This window comes from Brachyhypopomus gauderio, chromosome 7, assembly GCF_052324685.1.
Source record: "Brachyhypopomus gauderio isolate BG-103 chromosome 7, BGAUD_0.2, whole genome shotgun sequence".
Lineage (NCBI taxonomy): Eukaryota > Metazoa > Chordata > Actinopteri > Gymnotiformes > Hypopomidae > Brachyhypopomus > Brachyhypopomus gauderio.
Genome location: NC_135217.1, coordinates 5,824,679 through 5,843,537, shown reverse-complemented (window position 1 = coordinate 5,843,537; position 18,859 = coordinate 5,824,679). Strand labels below are relative to the sequence as shown.

Sequence of the window (18,859 nt, the reverse complement as noted above, 5' to 3'; positions counted from 1 at the left end):
CAGGGGTCACACTCACCAGGATGTAGCTCCGTGCGTCTCCACCTCACTTCTGTACCACACACACACACACACACACACACACACACACACATCCTACACACAATCCTCAACATTTATGCATACAGGCACACACACATACACACACACCTGGTGTGTGTATGTTTGTGCTTGAAAATTTGTGAGGCACAGGATTGTACGGAGACAGATGGTACAGGCATGTGAAGAATGTAGGACTGTATAACAGGTCTGTGCAGGTCTTCCTCACACACACGGCCAGGACACTTTGATTGCTATGATCAATAAATCCACAAGTCAATACACTCCATTCTTCACTGACTTATCAATTGATTAAGTTGGTAGTTATTCTTCACACACCACTCGGTCCCCTTGTGGGTTGAAGGGGTTTGAATTTCATTCTGCTAGCATGTAAAACTTCATTAAGCCTGAATACTCCTGTATTATTTCACTCTGGTGGCTCGAGGCTTAAATCCTGGTATGTAAGTGTTGTACGGCTCCCGTGATTCTGCGTACGCTCACACAACTAAGTCCTGTGTAGTCAGCACATAAAACAGCACATGATACAGGTAACACACAGGTGACATGCACACATGTGGGAGGTCCCTTACCAGTGTGTAGCTGCAGGATCACAGTGCCACTCTGGCACCATGGTGGTGGTGTTGGTGGTATTGGTGGTGTGGTGGTATTGGTGGTGGTGTTGGTGGTGGTGGTGGTGTTGGTGGTGTAGGTGTGGTGGTGTTGGTGGTGGTGGTGGTGGTGGTGTTGGTGGTGTTAGTGGTGGTGGTGGTGGTGGTGGTGTGGTGGTGTTTGTGGTGTTGGTGGTGGTGGTGTTGGTGGTGGTGTTGGTGGTGGTGATGTTGGTGTGGTGGTGGTGGTGTTGGTGTGGTGGTGGTGTTGGTGGTGGTGGTGGTGTTGGTGGTGGTGTTGGTTTGGTGGTGTTGGTGGTGGTGGTGTTGGTGTGGTGGTGTTGGTGATGTTAGTGGTGGTGTTAGTGTTGGTGGTGTTGGTGTGGTGTTGGTGGTGTAGGTGTGGTGGTGGTGGTGGTGGTGGTGTTGGTTGTGGTGGTGGTGGTGGTGTTGGTGGTGGTGGTGGTGTTGGTGGTGTAGGTGTGGTGGTGTTGGTGGTGGTGGTGGTGGTGGTGTTGGTGGTGTTAGTGGTGGTGGTGGTGGTGTGGTGGTGTTAGTGGTGGTGGTGGTGTTGGTGGTGGTGTTGGTGGTGGTGATGTTGGTGTGGTGGTGGTGGTGTTGGTGTGGTGGTGGTGTTGGTGTGGTGGTGGTGTTGGTGGTGGTGTTGGTGGTGGTGTTGGTTTGGTGGTGTTGGTGGTGGTGGTGTTGGTGTGGTGGTGTTGGTGATGTTAGTGGTGGTGTTAGTGTTGGTGGTGTTGGTGTGGTGTTGGTGGTGTAGGTGTGGTGGTGGTGGTGGTGGTGGTGTTGGTTGTGGTGGTGGTGGTATTGGTGGTGGTGGTGGTATTGGTGGTGTTGGTGGTGGTGGTGTTGGTGGTGTTGGTGGTGGTGGTGGGGCCCCTGCTGTGCTAATGGCCCATCTGAGAGCGGAGCAGGGGTGCGGGTCGCCGGTCCACAGACCAACACTGAAGCAGGATTCAAAACATTTTTAGGAAGTGTTGGGCCTCTGAGGATGCAGCATGAGGCCTGAGGAGAAACCCAGGAGAGTTGCAGCTAGCGCACACACACACACACACACACACACACACACACACACACACACACACACACACACACACACACACACACACACACACACAGGCAACCGCATACCAGAGCAACAACTGTGCCGGGAGATACAGGAAGGAACAGGAAGCCTACCAAAGGACAAGGAAACAGGAGTCTGATGTATCCCACACACAGCCGCTCACACTGTCCCTGTGCTGGACTAATCTCTCTCCTTCTGACCTCTCCTCGTCATTTACTTTAAATCTGACATCATAGACACACACTTCTGTTTCTGTCTTCCCCCATCCGCTCATCCGTGTGTGTGTGTGTGTGTGTGTGTGTGTGTGTGTGTGTGTGTGTGTGTGTGTGTGTGTGTGTGTGTGTGTGTAAAACGTGCCATGTGGCATGCTCCAGCGCTCACCATCAGCGCTTGGATTCTAATAGTTCTCCAGGTGAATGGGCTCTTGGGGACCTTCTGTTTGATACATGAGGTTAGGAGCTGAATGGTAATGACCCTACAGAACCATGCACCAGCTGTGATCCACCTGGGATAATGAAGCCATGCATCACACCTGACTTAAATTATTGGAAGGAAATCTTGTGCGTGGTGCTCTGCAGGCCAGTGTAATGATACACTTAAACTTCGCTTGAAGATACATGAAGAGCTCCCAGAAATCCCCAAAACCCACGTTACCCTTGTGTGACCCACGCTAGTGTAGAACTACCCAGCAGCCCCTCTGCTCCGGACCATGACGACACTAGCAGTTGTTTCTCACAGCATGACAGACCCATGACAGGCAAATCAATGATGCATTGAAAGCTGAAACTGATTAATAAGCAAAGTATATTCAAATATGCTGTACATTTGCATGTGGGCTGTTCTGATTGGTTGCTGAAAGCAGTGGGCCGGTATAAGTCATGTTTGTGTTCTCTTGACAATGTTTGTATTCTCTGAGCTGAAACGATCACAACACCTCTGTTTTCGTAGACCGCTACAACAGCCTGTGTGTATTATGCATCAAGATATCAGAGAAAAGCTAAGATTCACAATGAAGGTTCAGGCCAGCTAGCTGTTGTGTTTAACACAAACACACACCATTCAGTGACATGGGCTGTAGTCTCTTAACTGTACACCTACCAGGTGTTTGAGGAGTAAGACGTGTTTGTCTTCAGACGTTTCCCCTCCAGCTCCTGTGAGGTGAATCCCTAAAGGGTAACGCTGTCTTAGTGTCAGACGAGTTCCTGGGTGACCTAAACCCAGATGTCCGCCCCTGTTTCACGTCTTGGTGTGCTTGTATTGCTCTTAGTTAACACTCTCTCTCTCTCTCTCTCTCTCTCTCTGCTTCTCTCTCACACACACGCACACACAAAATGTGAACACAGGGTCAAATGATGTATTTTGTATTCTGCTCTACAGAATATCGATGTGACAAACTTCAGCAGCAGTTGGAGTGACGGTTTGGCCTTCTGTGCTCTACTACACACCTACCTGCCTGCACACATCCCCTACCAAGAACTCGTCAGTCAGGACAAGGTACCCCCCACACACACACACACACACACACACACACGTATGTACACACATAGACACACACACACACACATACCCACACCCACCTGCACGTACACATGTTCACACAAGCATGCACACACGCGTGCACATGTAGAGGTGTACACACACACACACACACACACACACACACACACACACACACACACACACACACCGTGCTTTACTTTAACGTTATTAATCTGAACCTTCCCTTTGGCACCCTGTGCTGTTCACCTGGTCTCAGTGCTGTTGGTAATCAGACATGGCGTGTAAGCCCTCAAAGGCCCCTCTCTCCTGCTTTGTCTCTTGTAATGGATGACTGGCAGGCTCGTCTAGCGCTCAACGAACACACACACACACACACAGATGGCATATGAAGGGATGAAGACACAAAAAGCACAGTAAACAAAGAGCTGTCCAGCCGTCCCCTGCGTGTGTTTCGTGTTTGTGTGTACGTGTGTTTGTTTTCAACCACAGACAAAAACAAACACACGTGCACATGCGCTGAAGAATGCCACGGGCCTCCGGCCCGTCTGGTATCACAGCAGCGTGCTGGTTAGGAGAGTGCGGGGGCCGAGAGAGACTCATCACACTCCACAACAGCAGCGGGGGCCACACGGCCCTCCACTTAACCACAACGCTCTTACTCACACTACTGTACACACTAGTACTGATGAAGCCCTTACCTGCATCAGTACAGATGTAGAACTCATTAGTACAGATAATGGCCATTCACACAGCAGTGTTTATACACCACCTCTTATACACAGTGCAGCAAATGTGAATGACACAAATGACAGAGTGTGTGGCCTTGTTGGCTGTAGGTGGTCAGCAAATGCCAAACCCTGTTAGTGAGCTGTTAGAGATTAATTGATGCTTATTTTTGGTTTGCTGACGTGTGATTGTTTGTGTGTGTGTGTGTGTGTGTGTGTGTGTGTGTGTGTGTGTGTGTGTGTGTGTGTGTGTGTGTGTGTGTGTGTGTGTGTGTTGGTGTGTGTGTGTGTGTGTAATGTGTGTGTGTGTGTGTGTTGGTGTGTGTGTGTGTGTGTTGGTGTGTGTGTGTGTGTGTGTAGTGGCAGCGCTGTGCGCAGGTGTTTATCGTTGGCGTGTGTCTTTGCTGCTGGTCGGCTCCTCCTGTCTGGTAGAAGATGTCTGACCCTGATGTTTGTGTTTCCGCAGGGCCGTAATCTGACCTTGGCCTTCCAGGCTGCGGAGAGCATTGGCATTAAACCCTCCCTGGTGAGCACACGCAGGCACTTTTACCTGGCCAACACACACACACACACACACACACACACACACACACACTCCAGTCTGCATCCACCAGCACCTCTGGAATAAACCACCATTACGTCATGAATGAAGCCCCTACGAGAGGCGCTGTGCTGTGGTACTGCAGGAGTAACAGCAGCCGTGGGAGCCCCAGTGGTGTGGAGCCCAAAGCACCGTGGCTATCCGCCCCCGGCCCGCTGTCTCTGGGCATGAGAGCCCACATCTGATACCTTTGTCCTGGTGTTTCTGCATAGATACAGAAAGCAGGCGGGGATATAAGGCTGGAGTCACGGCCGCCACGGCATTTCAGCTGTGTGTCTGCAGTCTGTTTCTCTTCCCCCAAGACAAACCAGTGAGATTTGGAAATCCTGCCGTTTTTGTCCGAGTCTGTGTGAGAGGCTGAGGGAGCTTTCAGATGTCCCAGCTGTCACTGCCGCTGAAGAGCTCTGATGTGTCACAGTTAAGAACCGGTTTGATTTGGATCGTGTTCTGCTGTTATCAGTCAAGCGGTGCTGTCAGACCCAAAACAAAGAAGCTGTCATGTGTTTGTGGATGTCTGGACATTATTTGGTGAGCAGGGGTTTGGGGAAATGGAGTTGGCCAACTCTCGCTAAGCTGCTGCTGTCTTCCAGAGGTCATGGAGAATAATCTGGGACCCTCCCAGATCATCATGAGATCGTGGCTGTTCTCACAAGCACATAACGCCCATGTTCATTTTCTCATATGGAAACCACTTGCGTTTTGTGAGCTGTTTGTCCGGCTTTTGCTCTTCTTGACTCTTTTGAGGTCGTGTTTGTTCAACCAACAACCCTACTCCCCAAACTCACGCTTACAGGATTAAAAACCCACTCCACATTTCATTCAAAACCCCTAAGGCTGCGTGTAATTATTTTTGTCTTCATTTCAAGCGTTCCCATTGGCCGGCTTTAACGCCCTAATTACCAGACGTATTACGGCCGTTCACTGGAACAGATTCTACTGACCTGTGGTGCGGCATCTGACACTTCAGCACACTCCACCCTTTTAAGGACAAGTGCGAGCTTTGGCCTGCCAACCATGTCAGCGTGTCCGCATGCTCTCCTCGTCCTCCTCGTCTTCCTCATCCTGGGTTTATGTTAAGGGCTGACAGTGTTGGCGATGACCCAGGTCAACACACTGTATTGGTGTTAGCGTGTTAGGAGACGGGGGTCTGCCATTGAGTGGTGTTTGGAGAGCCTTTAACCCAAGGCCTCTCGTCCTCTGTGTACTTTAGTCGTCAATAGAACATTTTTTACTTGCGGGGGGTTTATCGGTGGACCTTGTCTGCATTTTTCCTCAAACAGATACGTGTTGAAGAACTCTCAGCGTGCAAAAAACGTGTTAAGAGGGGGGGATGAAGTCAAATAAAGTGACAGTAAACCTGAAAAAAATGAAACTGTTTGAATGCTTTTAGAGCCGCTGCCCTGGTGCTAAATTAGCTGTAAATGTTTCATGAAGCCCGGTGTTTCTGCACACACTCCTACGATTGCAGAAGATGTCTGCAGGGCACCGGCTAGATTAGACTGGGGGATGTAGTTATTGGTCAGACTGGTGACATGAATGCAGACCAGGTGAAAGATATTCTTGATTTCTTCGTTAAACACAGGCCCGTAGTTTTAGCAAGACCAGCCTAAGGGGCCCAGTGACCGAGAAGAGCTTCAGCGCTGTTGTGTTCTGAAGAACCCAGCTGTGGGATGACAGGGAGAATGTGTGTCCTCGTGATACTTTAGTGTGCTGTATTCTGATGGACATACTTGAAAGGTGGTGCTAGACGTATTGTAGCAGCTTTGTTACACAAGTCTAGCATCATTTCCCAACACAGACACAGTGGGCTGAAGGCCATAGAGCCCCAACCAGCTCTTCTGAGGGTTGTGAGGAACTGGAGGAACATTTTGAGCACCTCTGCTCTCGCTCATCAGACAAGAAACATAAGCCGCCCCGCCCCCCCCCCCCCCCCCCCCCCCCTCTGGGTTTAGAGGCCTTTCCTAGTGTGGTCTTCAGGTGGTTAGGTCATCTGATACATTTGGACAGCGTGAAACTTTATTGACAAAAGCGAATAATCAAATTGGAGAGCCGACGTGTCATTACGTTTGCAGCAGCCCTGGACGTTACTCCATCCTGGATGTGCCTGCAGCTGATGAAGGGGAGGAGCTCCTGATTCCTCTCTTTCCCAGAGATGAACCTCAGCCTTGGCTGCTGCTGTTGTTTTATTATTATCAGATTTAGCACCAGTGTGGCTTCATAAAAGAGCCCAAGATGATGTTAGCTAGACGCTGCTGATGGGTGGACGCTGCTTCCTTTCAGACATGCTGTTATCCTGCTCTAAATGGCAGGTGAAGCGAGTGGCTCTAGGCGTGTGTGTTGTTATAATAAGCGTCATTCAGGAAAGTGAGTACAGGGTTTTATAAGAGCCTGTAAAATGAGGCCATGTGTATTAGGATTTCTTCTATTAGGGACTGATTTACTAAAGTCATTAACATGTGGAAACCAAGAACCTAATCTGTAATAGGACAAATAATCAATGGACGTGATAACTGACAGTGAAAGGCGAACCGTGATCAATGACCATCATTGATCTTTACGATTGCACGTTGACCATTTTCAACGTGCACTTAGTGAATTTAGCCCTTAATGTCATGTTGCACGGCCACTGTGATCACTGACGTTCTCACTGTTCAATCTTTGAATGCCCTGTCTGTATGATGAATAGACTCTGTGAGCCCATGTGTGATTGTGCGTGTGTGTGTGTGTGTGTGTGTGTGTGTGTATTATGTGTTGGAGTTTTTTTGTGTTTGTTTGTGTGTGTGTGTGTTTATTATGTGTTGGAGTGTTTGCGTGTGTATGTGTGTGTAGCTGTGGCTGTGTGTGAGTATGTGGCTGTGAGTATGTGGCTGTGAGTGTGTGTGCGTGTGTGTGTGTGTGTGTGTGTGTGTGTGTGTGTGTGTGTGTGTGTGTGTGTGTGTGTGTGTGTGTGTGTGTGTGTGTGTTTGGCCACATTACCACTCCTGCTAGGATATTTTTGGGTGGTGGACCACTTTCAAGTCAACAGTAACACTGGCATGCGTACCAACTCTAACGCTACTGCTGTGTCTGATAAACGCCTATCAGCTTGACACCCACAACCATGCAGTGTTAGAGCCAGTGGCCCTGCTCGCCGATAATGTGGCTTCAACAGTAGTCACATGGCCTACAGAGCAGACAGTAGCAGGCTAGATAGAGGGGATGGACTACAGAATGTAACTATAGTCTGAAAATCCGCCCTGCGTGTCAGACATGCCTAATCAAGTGATGAGTGAGTGTAGGCACAAGGTAGGTGTTTCTAATTAAATGTATGTATGTTTTACGCTTAACACTTTCTCTCTCTCTGTCTGTCTCTCAATTAGGATATCGATGAGCTGATGCACACAGACAGACCAGACTGGCAGAGAGTGATGCAGTACGTTTCTCAGATCTACAAGTACTTTGAGACTTGACCTGCCACTGGAGGAAGAGACAGTGGAAAGACACCAAGTCACGGACCAACCCAACACACCCCGACCCACTGACCACACATCGACCTCCGGCAGACGTACACACCAGCAGAGTCTTCTCCCAACGTCTGACTGGGCCACGCCGCCGGAGAGACCCGCTCCTCCTGTTTTATACATACTTATTAGATTTGGTTTGATGGACTGAAGCCCCATTTCTATTCAAGCCACATTTACTGGACTGAAAATCATTTCAGAAGTTGCTTTGAGTGGCTGGCATTGCTAACGTTGCCACTTCTGCTTAGAGCCACGGTACAGGTTTGGTACAGGTAACAGTGTTTTAAGTGTTCGCAGTTAGACTGCTACTGTTTACAAAATATCATTGTTACCAAAAGCATAGAAATATATATAGAGAGAGAGAGATAGATGTATTTTTTAAGCTTATGTCAATTGCCAGTTTATTTTGAGGTTCTGGATATGAAGTATTGCAAAAGTGAAGATGAGTTAAATGTGTTCTATCATAACTTACTAGTATTAATTTTAAGATTTGCAATATTTTCTGAATGTCATAAATACATTTATTGGATGCACAAGAATGAGAATTAATATTATTCTATTACTGCAGGATTTTACCAACATGTATGATAATAGATGTTAAGTATGTTTGAATTATAAACTGTAGGCTACTGTAGTAGCCAACAGGTACTTTAAGGCAATAGCATTACAGTACTTTAAAACTGAAAGTCACTGTCAGGCCTCATAAAATAGGTTACAGCTCCTAAGTATATCAGTGCCAAATAAAAATATTAAATAGAGGAAGTATTTTATAAACAGCTGTTTATAGAAAAATACCATCTCAAATTTTTAAAAAGTATTGTGAGTTAATCGCAAACTACAGCTTTATTTCTTGTGTCATAAGAACAGTTTAATTTATTGGTTTTCTGTACCCCAATCCTGCGCTTGTGTGAGATTTCCTATTTGAACCCTTGAAGGTTTCTTGGTGAGATAAATCTGTGGACAGGCGGTTATTGCTCGTAATAAAGTCTTCCTGAACATGAAACCAAATAGTTTCTCATTGTCGATTAATTATACTGACATAGTGTAATTGTGGATCCACAATGGGAAGTTTCGTTTTTACAGCACAATGAGAAAGTAACAGTACATGAATGGTTGCAGCACGACTGTAAGTGCATCTGAAGACTTGGGTGCGTTCACGTGGTTTCCAGTAATCACATCTGTCTTGTTTTCCACGCGCTCACACTCACACACACACACACACACTCACACACACTGCACGAGAACGAGTACCGACGCTTCACCTCGCGCGGTCGGAAGCGCCTATTACCAACACTAGTGAGTGGCGCGCGGACGCGGTGACTGGGCGTGGCCACGACCTGTGACGGACGTCTCCCCCGCAGCTGCCTGCACGGCCGTGTGTAGCGCGAGCGCGCCGCGAGTGCCCCTCGCGCCGCTGGATCACGAACACACGAGCACAACGCGACTGATCGCGGAGCGCGAGCGAGCGGAGCGCTCAGGGTAAGCGGTCCTTCACGAGCGCACAGCGCGAGGCGAGCTGCTCTCCTCCCTCGTTCATGTTCTACACTTTTATATCAGTTTATCAGAGCAGCTCACACCAGACAGGAACACATAACCACACAGACGTGAACTTGGCGTGACTCGCTCGGAGTTTCCGAACCTTTGGCATCAGCAGGCCGAACCGGAACGACGTTACTTTAGTAAGAGGTGACGAAACGCTTGTAACTCTCATTTGTCTTGTTTTAATTGCAGATGGCCGTTTTCGCAAATTACACATTTGGAACTGTGGTGGATTATTATAGCAGAAGGTGCCGTTATTTCTCCCTGGACGTGCAGGACCAGGATCTTCTCATGAGATCGTAGCTCGTTTTCAGCGCCGCTGGTGTCCTACAGTCCGCTGACATGAATGTCTTCTACATCGCTATTGAATTAATCATTGCTGTAGTGTCGATCGTGGGCAACGTGTTGGTGTGCTGGGCTGTAGCGATCAACTCCACCCTCAAGAACGCCACCAACTACTTTCTGGTGTCGCTGGCGGTGGCGGATATTCTGGTGGGCTGTCTCGCCATCCCCTTCGCCATCACCATAAGTCTCGGTTTACCCTCGGACTTCAACGGATGTCTTTTCCTGGCCTGTTTTGTCCTGGTACTCACTCAAAGTTCAATATTCAGTCTTCTGGCGGTCGCGATCGACAGGTATCTGGCCGTCAAAATCCCTCTAAGGTGAGTCACACACTTTTGGTTTTCAATCGATACATCAAAACATGGTTGAATAAACAGGGTACGAGCCTGTGTAAATAATGGAAATGCATAGTAAACATGTAGTCTTCATCATGCACTACACTAATGTAGTCTTCATCACTGGGAGACGTAGAGTTTGTGCAGTAAGGCTGACCGTTATGTCCTGTACGCGTGGACTACGGTGAGAAATGGCCAAGCACGATGACATCCTTCTTTAAAAGTTACATCCCAAAGTTATGATGTAACCACGTATGATCTTATGTTGCTGTAGACGGAGGAAACGTATTGATCTGTATTATCTGTCTGTTGGCGGCGTCTCTATAATTAATGCATCGCTGTGGTGAAACTGGTTCGAAGTTCAACAGGTTCTCGTTGGACCTTTTGTGCTGAAGGTTTAGGTCCTCCAACACCGGACGTGATGATAACAGCGCTATCGGCGTGTCCACTCAAACTCAGTGGCGTTGTGATGTTTCATCCTGTTCATTCTTCCACGTGTATCGATTCCAGCGCGCGTGGTGGCGTTACAGCTGCAGCGCGTGCACCTGGAGACGCGTCCCCGTGACGTCCAACACCAGGAGCAGCACGCGCGATGTTAACGATGGATGCTTAAAGCCTGTAATTAAATGACGTTCACACTACACACGAGCTTGTTTAATGAGCTTTCTTGATCGCTTTAACTGAGCCGTCAGTGTGCAGAATGTCAGGACAGCCCACCGGTCTATGGCCGGACACCCGCCATTCAGTCCGGTTTATAGCTGAAAATGCATAATAACAATAAAGTCAAAGTAGGCTTTATTGTCAATTCCTTCACATGTTCTGGACATACAAAGTAATCGAAATTACGTTCCCCACTTTCCCTCGGTGTTGACACAACAGACATTTCGACATATTTAGGGCATAAAAGACAGTACGCAGGAATACAATGTAATAAAATAGATATGTGGTTGTAATAAATAGTGATAAGTAGTCCTGAGTTGGTGTTTCACAGTGACAAAGTGTTAATAAAATAAATAGTATTTGTGCAAATGGATTTTGTGCAAATGGATCGCATTAGCAGCAAGGTTGATTGAGTCACAGAAGCAGCAACAGAATGTTTGTGCAAGAGGCATTAAAGTGCAAAAAAAAAATTTTGCATAATATTTGTATTTGTATAAAGAATTGATTTAATTTGTCCATTATATCTTCTACATTACCATTATATGTCTACAGCCAGACCAGTAAGTCATTTACCAATTATCCACAGCTTTTTTGTCTGAGGACTATATTCTATACTACTAAGAGAATGACCTGTGCTCTGACTGTAGGCTAACATAACACGCTGAGCTGTGTATGCTGACAAATGCTGAAACCAAAGTAAAATGAGCCCAGCATCACATCACGTCAGAGCTCCGTTTGACCATTAACAAGACGTTCTGTATGAGGAGCTCCCTCTCCTAATGAAAGACTGGCAGTAATAATACGTGGTGACGTGACGGTGCCCCGCTGTCTTGACGGGTAGCTGACGTTTAACGTCTGCAGCCGGGCAAAAGCGAGTGATGCTGCGCGCTCACGTCAGTCTGGGAGCTGTGATTTCTCCTCAGATGAGCGTTCCCACAGCTGCTCGCATAGTTGCCAAACGGAGGCGGCCCACGCAGGACCAGAGCAGAGCCGCTCCCGTGCACACGGGCCGCCGGCCGGGCTCCCCTTTCCTCCGTTGTCTTTTTGTCTTATTCGTTTGTTAGTTTGCCGTTTTGGTTTTTCGTTTGAGTTGGTTCCGACTTGGTTAGAAAATGGACGAGACGTTGGGAACAGCGGGAGTCGGCGCGAGCGTCCAGCCGGAAGCAGACGTGTGTTTCCTCCCACTGCTCTCCCCTGTGTGTTTCGTCTAATGGCAGTCTCACCACAACTTTCCCTCTTCCCTCCAGCACAGGGCCGTGGTGCGTAGCCCCCTCGCCTAGTGTCTGAGGAGGCTAAAGGAACTGCCTGGAACTGGCTGGCCTCTGTATACTCTGTAGTGTGGACTTGCATCTCAAATATGCCTCCATTATCAACTAAAAGACATGCTAGCTGTGTGGGGGAAGGGCGGGTTTGATGTTGTTTTCAGGCACTTTTTTTGTCAGACACGTAAAGGACCATCTTTTTCCAAGGGACTCTTCCTCTCTCTCTTTCACTAACACACCTACACACACTGTTTGCCACCAAAATAGCCTCAAGGCTGAGGTTTGGGAAAAAAGAGTGTGTTCTGTACCTCCTGCCCTAAAAAGCCATTTCTCTGAGCACTGATTAAACCTGATCTTGGACTGAGTGATGGTTTCCTCTGGAGATTGTGACTGGTTGTGACTTTGACTGTTTGTGGCTGATTGTGACAGTGACAGATTGTGACTGGTTATGACTGACTAATTGTGATTGTGACTGATTGTGAGTGTGACTGTTTGTGACTGATTGTGACTGTGACTGGTTGTGACTGTGACTGGTTGTGATTGGTGCGTTGACCAAACCTTTCTGGCACTGGCACATGTACAAGGGGTAAATGCTTGCTTTCTTATTCCCATACTGAATGTAGGGTGCTTGTGAATGCATGTTGGAAAATCTCAGTGACAGGTACTATTGTACTAGTACATGTAGGACACAGGTATTCTTTATTGCTAGAGATGCTGCTTTAAGCCAGTGCAGAACTGATACGTCAGAAACACAACACATACAACTAACTTGTTTAAAAATGTATTTTCTATATTGATTTTACAGACAGGTGACCTTCTGTATTAGCTGTCGCTGGGCATAATCATTTATCTGTATGGTGCCTGTATTGTCATGCTTGTGCAGTGTGGCTACATATCAACAGGGAGAGGATGCAGGCCCAGACCTCGGGCTAGACTTAGTCTACAGGCCCAGACCTCGGGCTAGACTTAGTCTACAGGCCCAGACCTCGGGCTAGACTTAGTCTACAGGCCCAGTCCTCGGGCTAGACTTAGTCTACAGGCCCAGACCTCGGGCTAGACTTAGTCTACAGGCCCAGACCTCGGGCTAGACTTAGTCTACAGGCCCAGACCTCAGGCTAGACTTAGTCTGTAGGTGTCAAAACCGCAGCTGCGTGCTGTTAATGCAGGACTGTGTGAAAGGCGGGAAACACAGGTGGAGGGTGGAGGAGGTGGAGGTCCTGGTCATGAATGATGATGACCGCTCCACCCTCCTTATGCTGACCATAAAGGAAGAAGAGAGAGCAGAGGGCAGAGATGTGTGCTCGGAATAGAACCGAGGGGGGGGGGACGAGGCCGCTGTCGCCATCACTGGTGAACTCTGACCTCCTCTCATGTCTTCAGTGAACGAGGAAACGATGGGGGGGACAGAGGAGGCGAAAGACACGTTTGTTAAAAGAGGTCTGTTGAAATAGCTAAATATAAGAATGAGCGATGCACCTCCAACCCCACCGTGAGTCTGAGCTTATGGGAGATAGTCAGAGAGAAAAGGGGCAGAGGATCTTCTGATCGTAGGAGGGAGAAGAGATCTGATAAGAGGGAGAAGAGATCTTCTGATCATAGGAGGGAGAAGAGATCTGATAAGAGGGAGAAGAGATCTTCTGATAAGAGGGAGAAGAGATCTTCTGATGGTAGAAGGGAGAAGAGATCTTCTGATCATAGGAGGGAGAAGAGATCTTCTGATCATAGGAGGGAGAAGAGATCTTCTGATCGTAAGAGGGAGAAGATATCTTCTGATCATAGGAGGGAGAAGAGATCTTCTGATCATAGGAGAGAGAAGAGATCTTCTGATCTTAAGAGGGAGAAGATATCTTCTGATCATAGGAGGGAGAAGAGATCTTCTGATCATAGGAGGGAGAAGAGATCTTCTGATCGTAAGAGGGAGAAGAGATCTTCTGATCGTAAGAGGGAGAAGATATCTTCTGATCATAGGAGGGAGAAGATATCTTCTGATCATAGGAGGGAGAAGAGATCTTCTGATCATAGGAGGGAGAAGAGATCTTCTGATCATAGGAGGGAGAAGAGATCTTCTGATCATAGGAGGGAGAAGAGATCTTCTGATCGTAGGAGGGGAAAAGAGATCTGAGCAAATGAGACGCATGAAAATGATAATGGAAGAATGATCACGTGAAAAAACACAGTTCACCACTAATGATACAATCAGCAATTTTGACAATTAGTTACATTAATTTAGGGGCAATTCATGTGTTTTTTTGTCTTTGTAAATATTGTGTTGATCTCATTATGGACGTACGGGGGGTCCTAATCGTCAGTGATACTGCGGTTTAATGTATTTACTCAAGGTCCAAACGGATGTGGAGCGAACAGAGCAGGTCAGTGGGCTGGATGAGGAAGAGACACACAGAAATATCCAACAGCGAGTTCACTCACCACCACAACCAGAACTCGAGCACACGTGAAGCATTTATTGCCAATGCTTTGAAGATACATGACACCTACACACTAAATAACCAAACATGATTAACTACACACTAATGTTTAATTTGGCATTAACCTACTAAATGTGTGTGATTAGGCTAACCAGCTTGCAGAAAGCTTGTAAACTAATGTAATCTGTTGGTTCATGAGATGGATTGATGTAAACAACAGGTATTCATGCACACAGGGTGCAATTCATTTAGATAATCACCAGGTGGGGGTGTTCCTAAAAGTCCCCAAATCTCCAAGTTTACCTTTTCATGGAAATTTCCACCTAAATTATGCACCTGTGATTTTATCATTGGCTGGCCAAAAAAACGCTCCTTCAGCCCACCACAGCAGCAGAGACACAGACTGGCACGCCTCTTGACCTTTGCCCTCACACCTGTAGCCGTGTCCTCTACTGAACGGCTTTGATACAGTGGTCTAGGGCCCTGTTATTGATGGCAACCTGGATCATTTCTGTCCACGGGGGAAGAGAAACGTCGTGACAAGCCTTGGGTGGACTTGATGAATAACGCTTCCAGTGGATTACTCACTCGACTCCATCAGCGTAAGAGCAGAAGTCGGCAGCCGTGCGGGACTGTGATGAATGTCCTGTGGTGGAGATCCTGACCACGCCCCCTGCCTGGCTCCCAGACACACTGCTGTGGGTTGACCACGATGCCCCCCCCCCCCCCCCCCCCCCACCCCCACATTTATACCGCACGCGAGACACTGGTTCGGTTCGGTTCGTCTTCGTAATGATAGATTGTTCAAATAATGTAGTTACTGTTCAGAAACTGTTCAGAAAGTTCTGAGATCGCAAGAGGAGGATGTGATTACGAGATACATTTTACCACATGAGCTGCCTCAGATTGTCTGCGATTGCATCAATGTGGCAACTTCCCCGTCTGTATTTAATATAATGGTCACAAACTGCAGTATGACACATACTGTCAAAAGTTGTATAGCAAAATCTGTCACCACTGTGAGGGCAAAGCAGCCAGTGTGCATCTAGAGCTGTGTTTGGGAACTTTGTGTTATTCTTGTGAATGTTTGCTCTGAAAGCCTTGGTTTGTGGTTTGCGCATACTGAACTCTCTCTCCTCCTCCGTGTTTAGGTATAAGGAGCTGGTGACGGGGAAGAGAGCGCGTAAAATCATCACCGTCCTATGGATCCTCTCCTTCATCATCGGCCTCATCCCGTTTGCAGGCTGGAACAAGAAAGCCAGCGCCTGCAGTGTGCTCACCAACGAGACCACGCCCACCAACGGCAGCTGCGGCCGCAACAAGGCGGTGGGCGGGGCTGAGGCGGACGCGGGGCTGGACTCGGGGCGGGGCTTCACGCACACCTGCTGCTTGGACTGCCAGTTCGAGAGCGTGATGGACATGAGCTACATGGTCTACTTCAACTTCTTCGGCTGCGTGCTGACGCCCCTGTTCATCATGCTGGTCATCTACGCCAAGATCTTCACGGTGGCGCGGTGGCAGCTTCGCCAGATCGAACTGCGCAGCACGGTGGGCGGGGGCGGGGCCGAGAGCCATCGGGGGCTGCTGCAGCGCGAGGTTCGAGCCGCCAAGTCCCTGTCCATCATCGTGGGCCTGTTCGCCCTCTGCTGGCTGCCCGTGCACGTGATTAACTGTCTCACGCTCTTCACGCGCCTGGTCAAGTCCGAGTACGTCATGTACGTGGCCATCATCCTCTCGCACGCCAACTCGGCCGTCAACCCCATCATCTACGCCTACCGCATCCGCGAGTTCAGGCACACGTTCAGGAAGATCCTGGCACGCCACTTCCTCTGCCGGCGGGACGAGCTGTATCTCAGCTCCAATGGGAGCAGTCGAAACAGAGACCAGGTCACCATGACCATAGACCCTTTGTTATAGCCAAGCGGGCTGTTTAGTCTAACTTAATTGAACCTTTTTGCTTAATGAGTGTCATTCGAAATGTGTGGAGCAATGTTTACAGACCTCTGTAATAACTGCAAAAATGATGGGGTATTTTAGGAAAATACCCTGAAAGTGGACCACTAAGCTATTTATGAGGACAAAAAGAATCTTAGCCAGATCTTTGAAAGCAGGTCTCTTTCTGGAAATTTTATTGTTGAACTAGGGCAGAGGGTCAATACACTCGTAATCACTACAATGCCAAAAGAGATACAGGAGTTCCTCCTCAACCCAAAAAAACATCTAACAAGCTGGAGTAAACTGTAAACTTTATTCTAAGCCTTAATGGACTGACGCATTAAGCAAGCCAGTCAGAAAACACCTTGATACTCGACTAACAACTTGACTCCTGTCTTTCGGCAGAGAGGTTTAGCACCAGCAAATGGTGGGGGGGTTAACAAACGGCGGGAGACTGCAGGACCTCACAGAGGCCGAGAGGAAGCTAGCATGTGAGCAGAAGTCGGGGCCCACGCGGAGGTTAGCGCTGGGGCTGTGCTGACAGCACACGGTATTGCCAAAAACGAGCAGTGAAGGAAATGAAACGTTACACATCCCGCCCACAGGAACGATCCGCAGCCAGACAGAGCGTCATTGCCATGGGGACACGCAAAAGGGGTTTTAAAACTCAACGTGCGTCTATTAAGGTGCCACACTTGAATTTTTAAGACTTTTTTTTAATGAAATCTTTGCGGTTTAGTAGGTTTAAAAAAAAAAAAAAAGCTCAGGAAAAAAATTCAAATTATGAGGGCAGCATAAAGCATGCTGAGGAAGTTAAATGAAGATTAAATGAAGTCCAGGGAGAGGATGTCAAACAGATCTACAGGAGAGAAAAAGCACTGCACACTGTTGAGTGAGAGCCAGTACATCAAACAGTTCTTCACTTCTGGAACCAACTGGATCTCTAGCAGAACTGTTCTGATGTGCTAGTGTTTAGACTATAAGCAAGTCGTGTTGCAAGTCATTCTGTAAGAATTGTTTTTTTGGTTTTCCCTCACAAGACACCTCTCAGCAAAAGCGACTTCTAAACCTACAAACGCAGTAACCCAATCCCCCACCCCCCCCCCCCCACACCCCACCACTCTGTGCGGGTGCTTGACTTACTGGTGTGTCTTTTATGGGTCCGTCACAAGTCTCCAAGGACCCAGACTGTCACTGAACGTTCATCAGTGATGAAACATGTAGACCCAGAGTGGAGCTCCGAGTGGAGAAGGCAGCACTGAGATTTAGAGGCACCTCTGCTCCAGACTAGGAGCTGGCTGGCTGCTTCCTTCACACCATCTTCTGTCAATACTGTGAATTTTAGTCCCTCTTCTGCCCCAGTTGAGACACTACGTACCATCGTACCATGTGACACTGCCCGTTTTATCATACATACATACATTATATATATATATATATATATATATATATATATATATATATATATATATATATATATATGCGCGCCTATTGACAGGAGCAATTTTAGAGCAGAATTTTGAAGTAAACAAGTTCACTGATGGTGCTGAATACTGAAAGACCCTAAAGGTTCCTCATGGTTGATACAAGTTAGATATTTGCTTTGCCAACCTGATGTATGAGTCTTTTATTATTTAAAGTGGGCAATTATGGCACTCCACTTTGATCCATTAGTGTGAGAGAGAACATCAGTCTTCATTAAGAGGGATCTGAAGATCTTGGTGCACCAGCCCCGCTCGTCCTGAACGCCACTTAACGTGTGAAGCGTCTTTTAGGCGCCAAAAGGTCACCGACCGACCGACCGATAAAACCGTGCGTTCTTCAGGCTCCGTTATCGCCAAGCTGATGTAAATGTCTCTGTCGGTTCTGAGGACCCGGTGCCTGCGTTTCATTGGCTGCCGGGCTGCACTGCACACGTGGAGCAAACGTGACCTCGTCGCCATGCGCTGGCACGTGCGGAGCTAACGCGACCTCGTCATGCGCTGCACGTGCCCAGGCTGACGTGATCTCGTCATCGTGCGCGGCACGTGATAGTCTCACGTGACTGTCTTCGGCCACGTGGTTTTCTTCGTTTGAAGCACCGTGGCTCCAGGAGCGTTCGGCTCGCCCGCTTTGTCCGACACGACCGCCGGTAAAAGGCTCCTTATCAAAGTGGAATATGTTGGTGCTTTGGGAGGAAATTCAAGTGTGTAAGTCTCATTACTGCTTTTAAGGGCTAAAACTGCAGGAGTGTACCGAACATAAGGAACAATCCCATGGAGACCAATCTGTACTGCACTGTAGCGCTGGTGTCACTGTATTCCATT

General features: G+C 48.0%; 2 protein-coding genes across 2 annotated transcripts in view; both read left to right on the top strand.

Annotated features, from left to right (window-relative positions):
• specc1 (sperm antigen with calponin homology and coiled-coil domains 1) overlaps positions 1-9,056 on the top strand; it is a 63,553-nt gene extending 54,497 nt beyond the window's left edge. Inside the window, exons 13-15 of the mRNA XM_077011184.1 lie at positions 3,106-3,222; positions 4,420-4,479; positions 7,914-9,056. Coding sequence (XP_076867299.1) covers positions 3,106-3,222; positions 4,420-4,479; positions 7,914-8,003 — 267 coding nt within the window. The 3' untranslated portion in view covers positions 8,004-9,056. The remainder of the gene's footprint in view (positions 1-3,105; positions 3,223-4,419; positions 4,480-7,913) is intronic.
• A 233-nt stretch (positions 9,057-9,289) lies between these two features.
• adora2b (adenosine A2b receptor) lies at positions 9,290-17,352 on the top strand. The gene is made up of 3 exons (XM_077011181.1): positions 9,290-9,533; positions 9,786-10,255; positions 15,770-17,352. The coding sequence occupies exons 2-3, from the start codon at positions 9,936-9,938 to the stop codon at positions 16,533-16,535; spliced, it is 1,086 nt and encodes a 361-aa protein (XP_076867296.1). The 5' UTR covers positions 9,290-9,533; positions 9,786-9,935; the 3' UTR covers positions 16,536-17,352.
• The last annotated feature ends 1,507 nt before the right edge of the window (positions 17,353-18,859 follow it).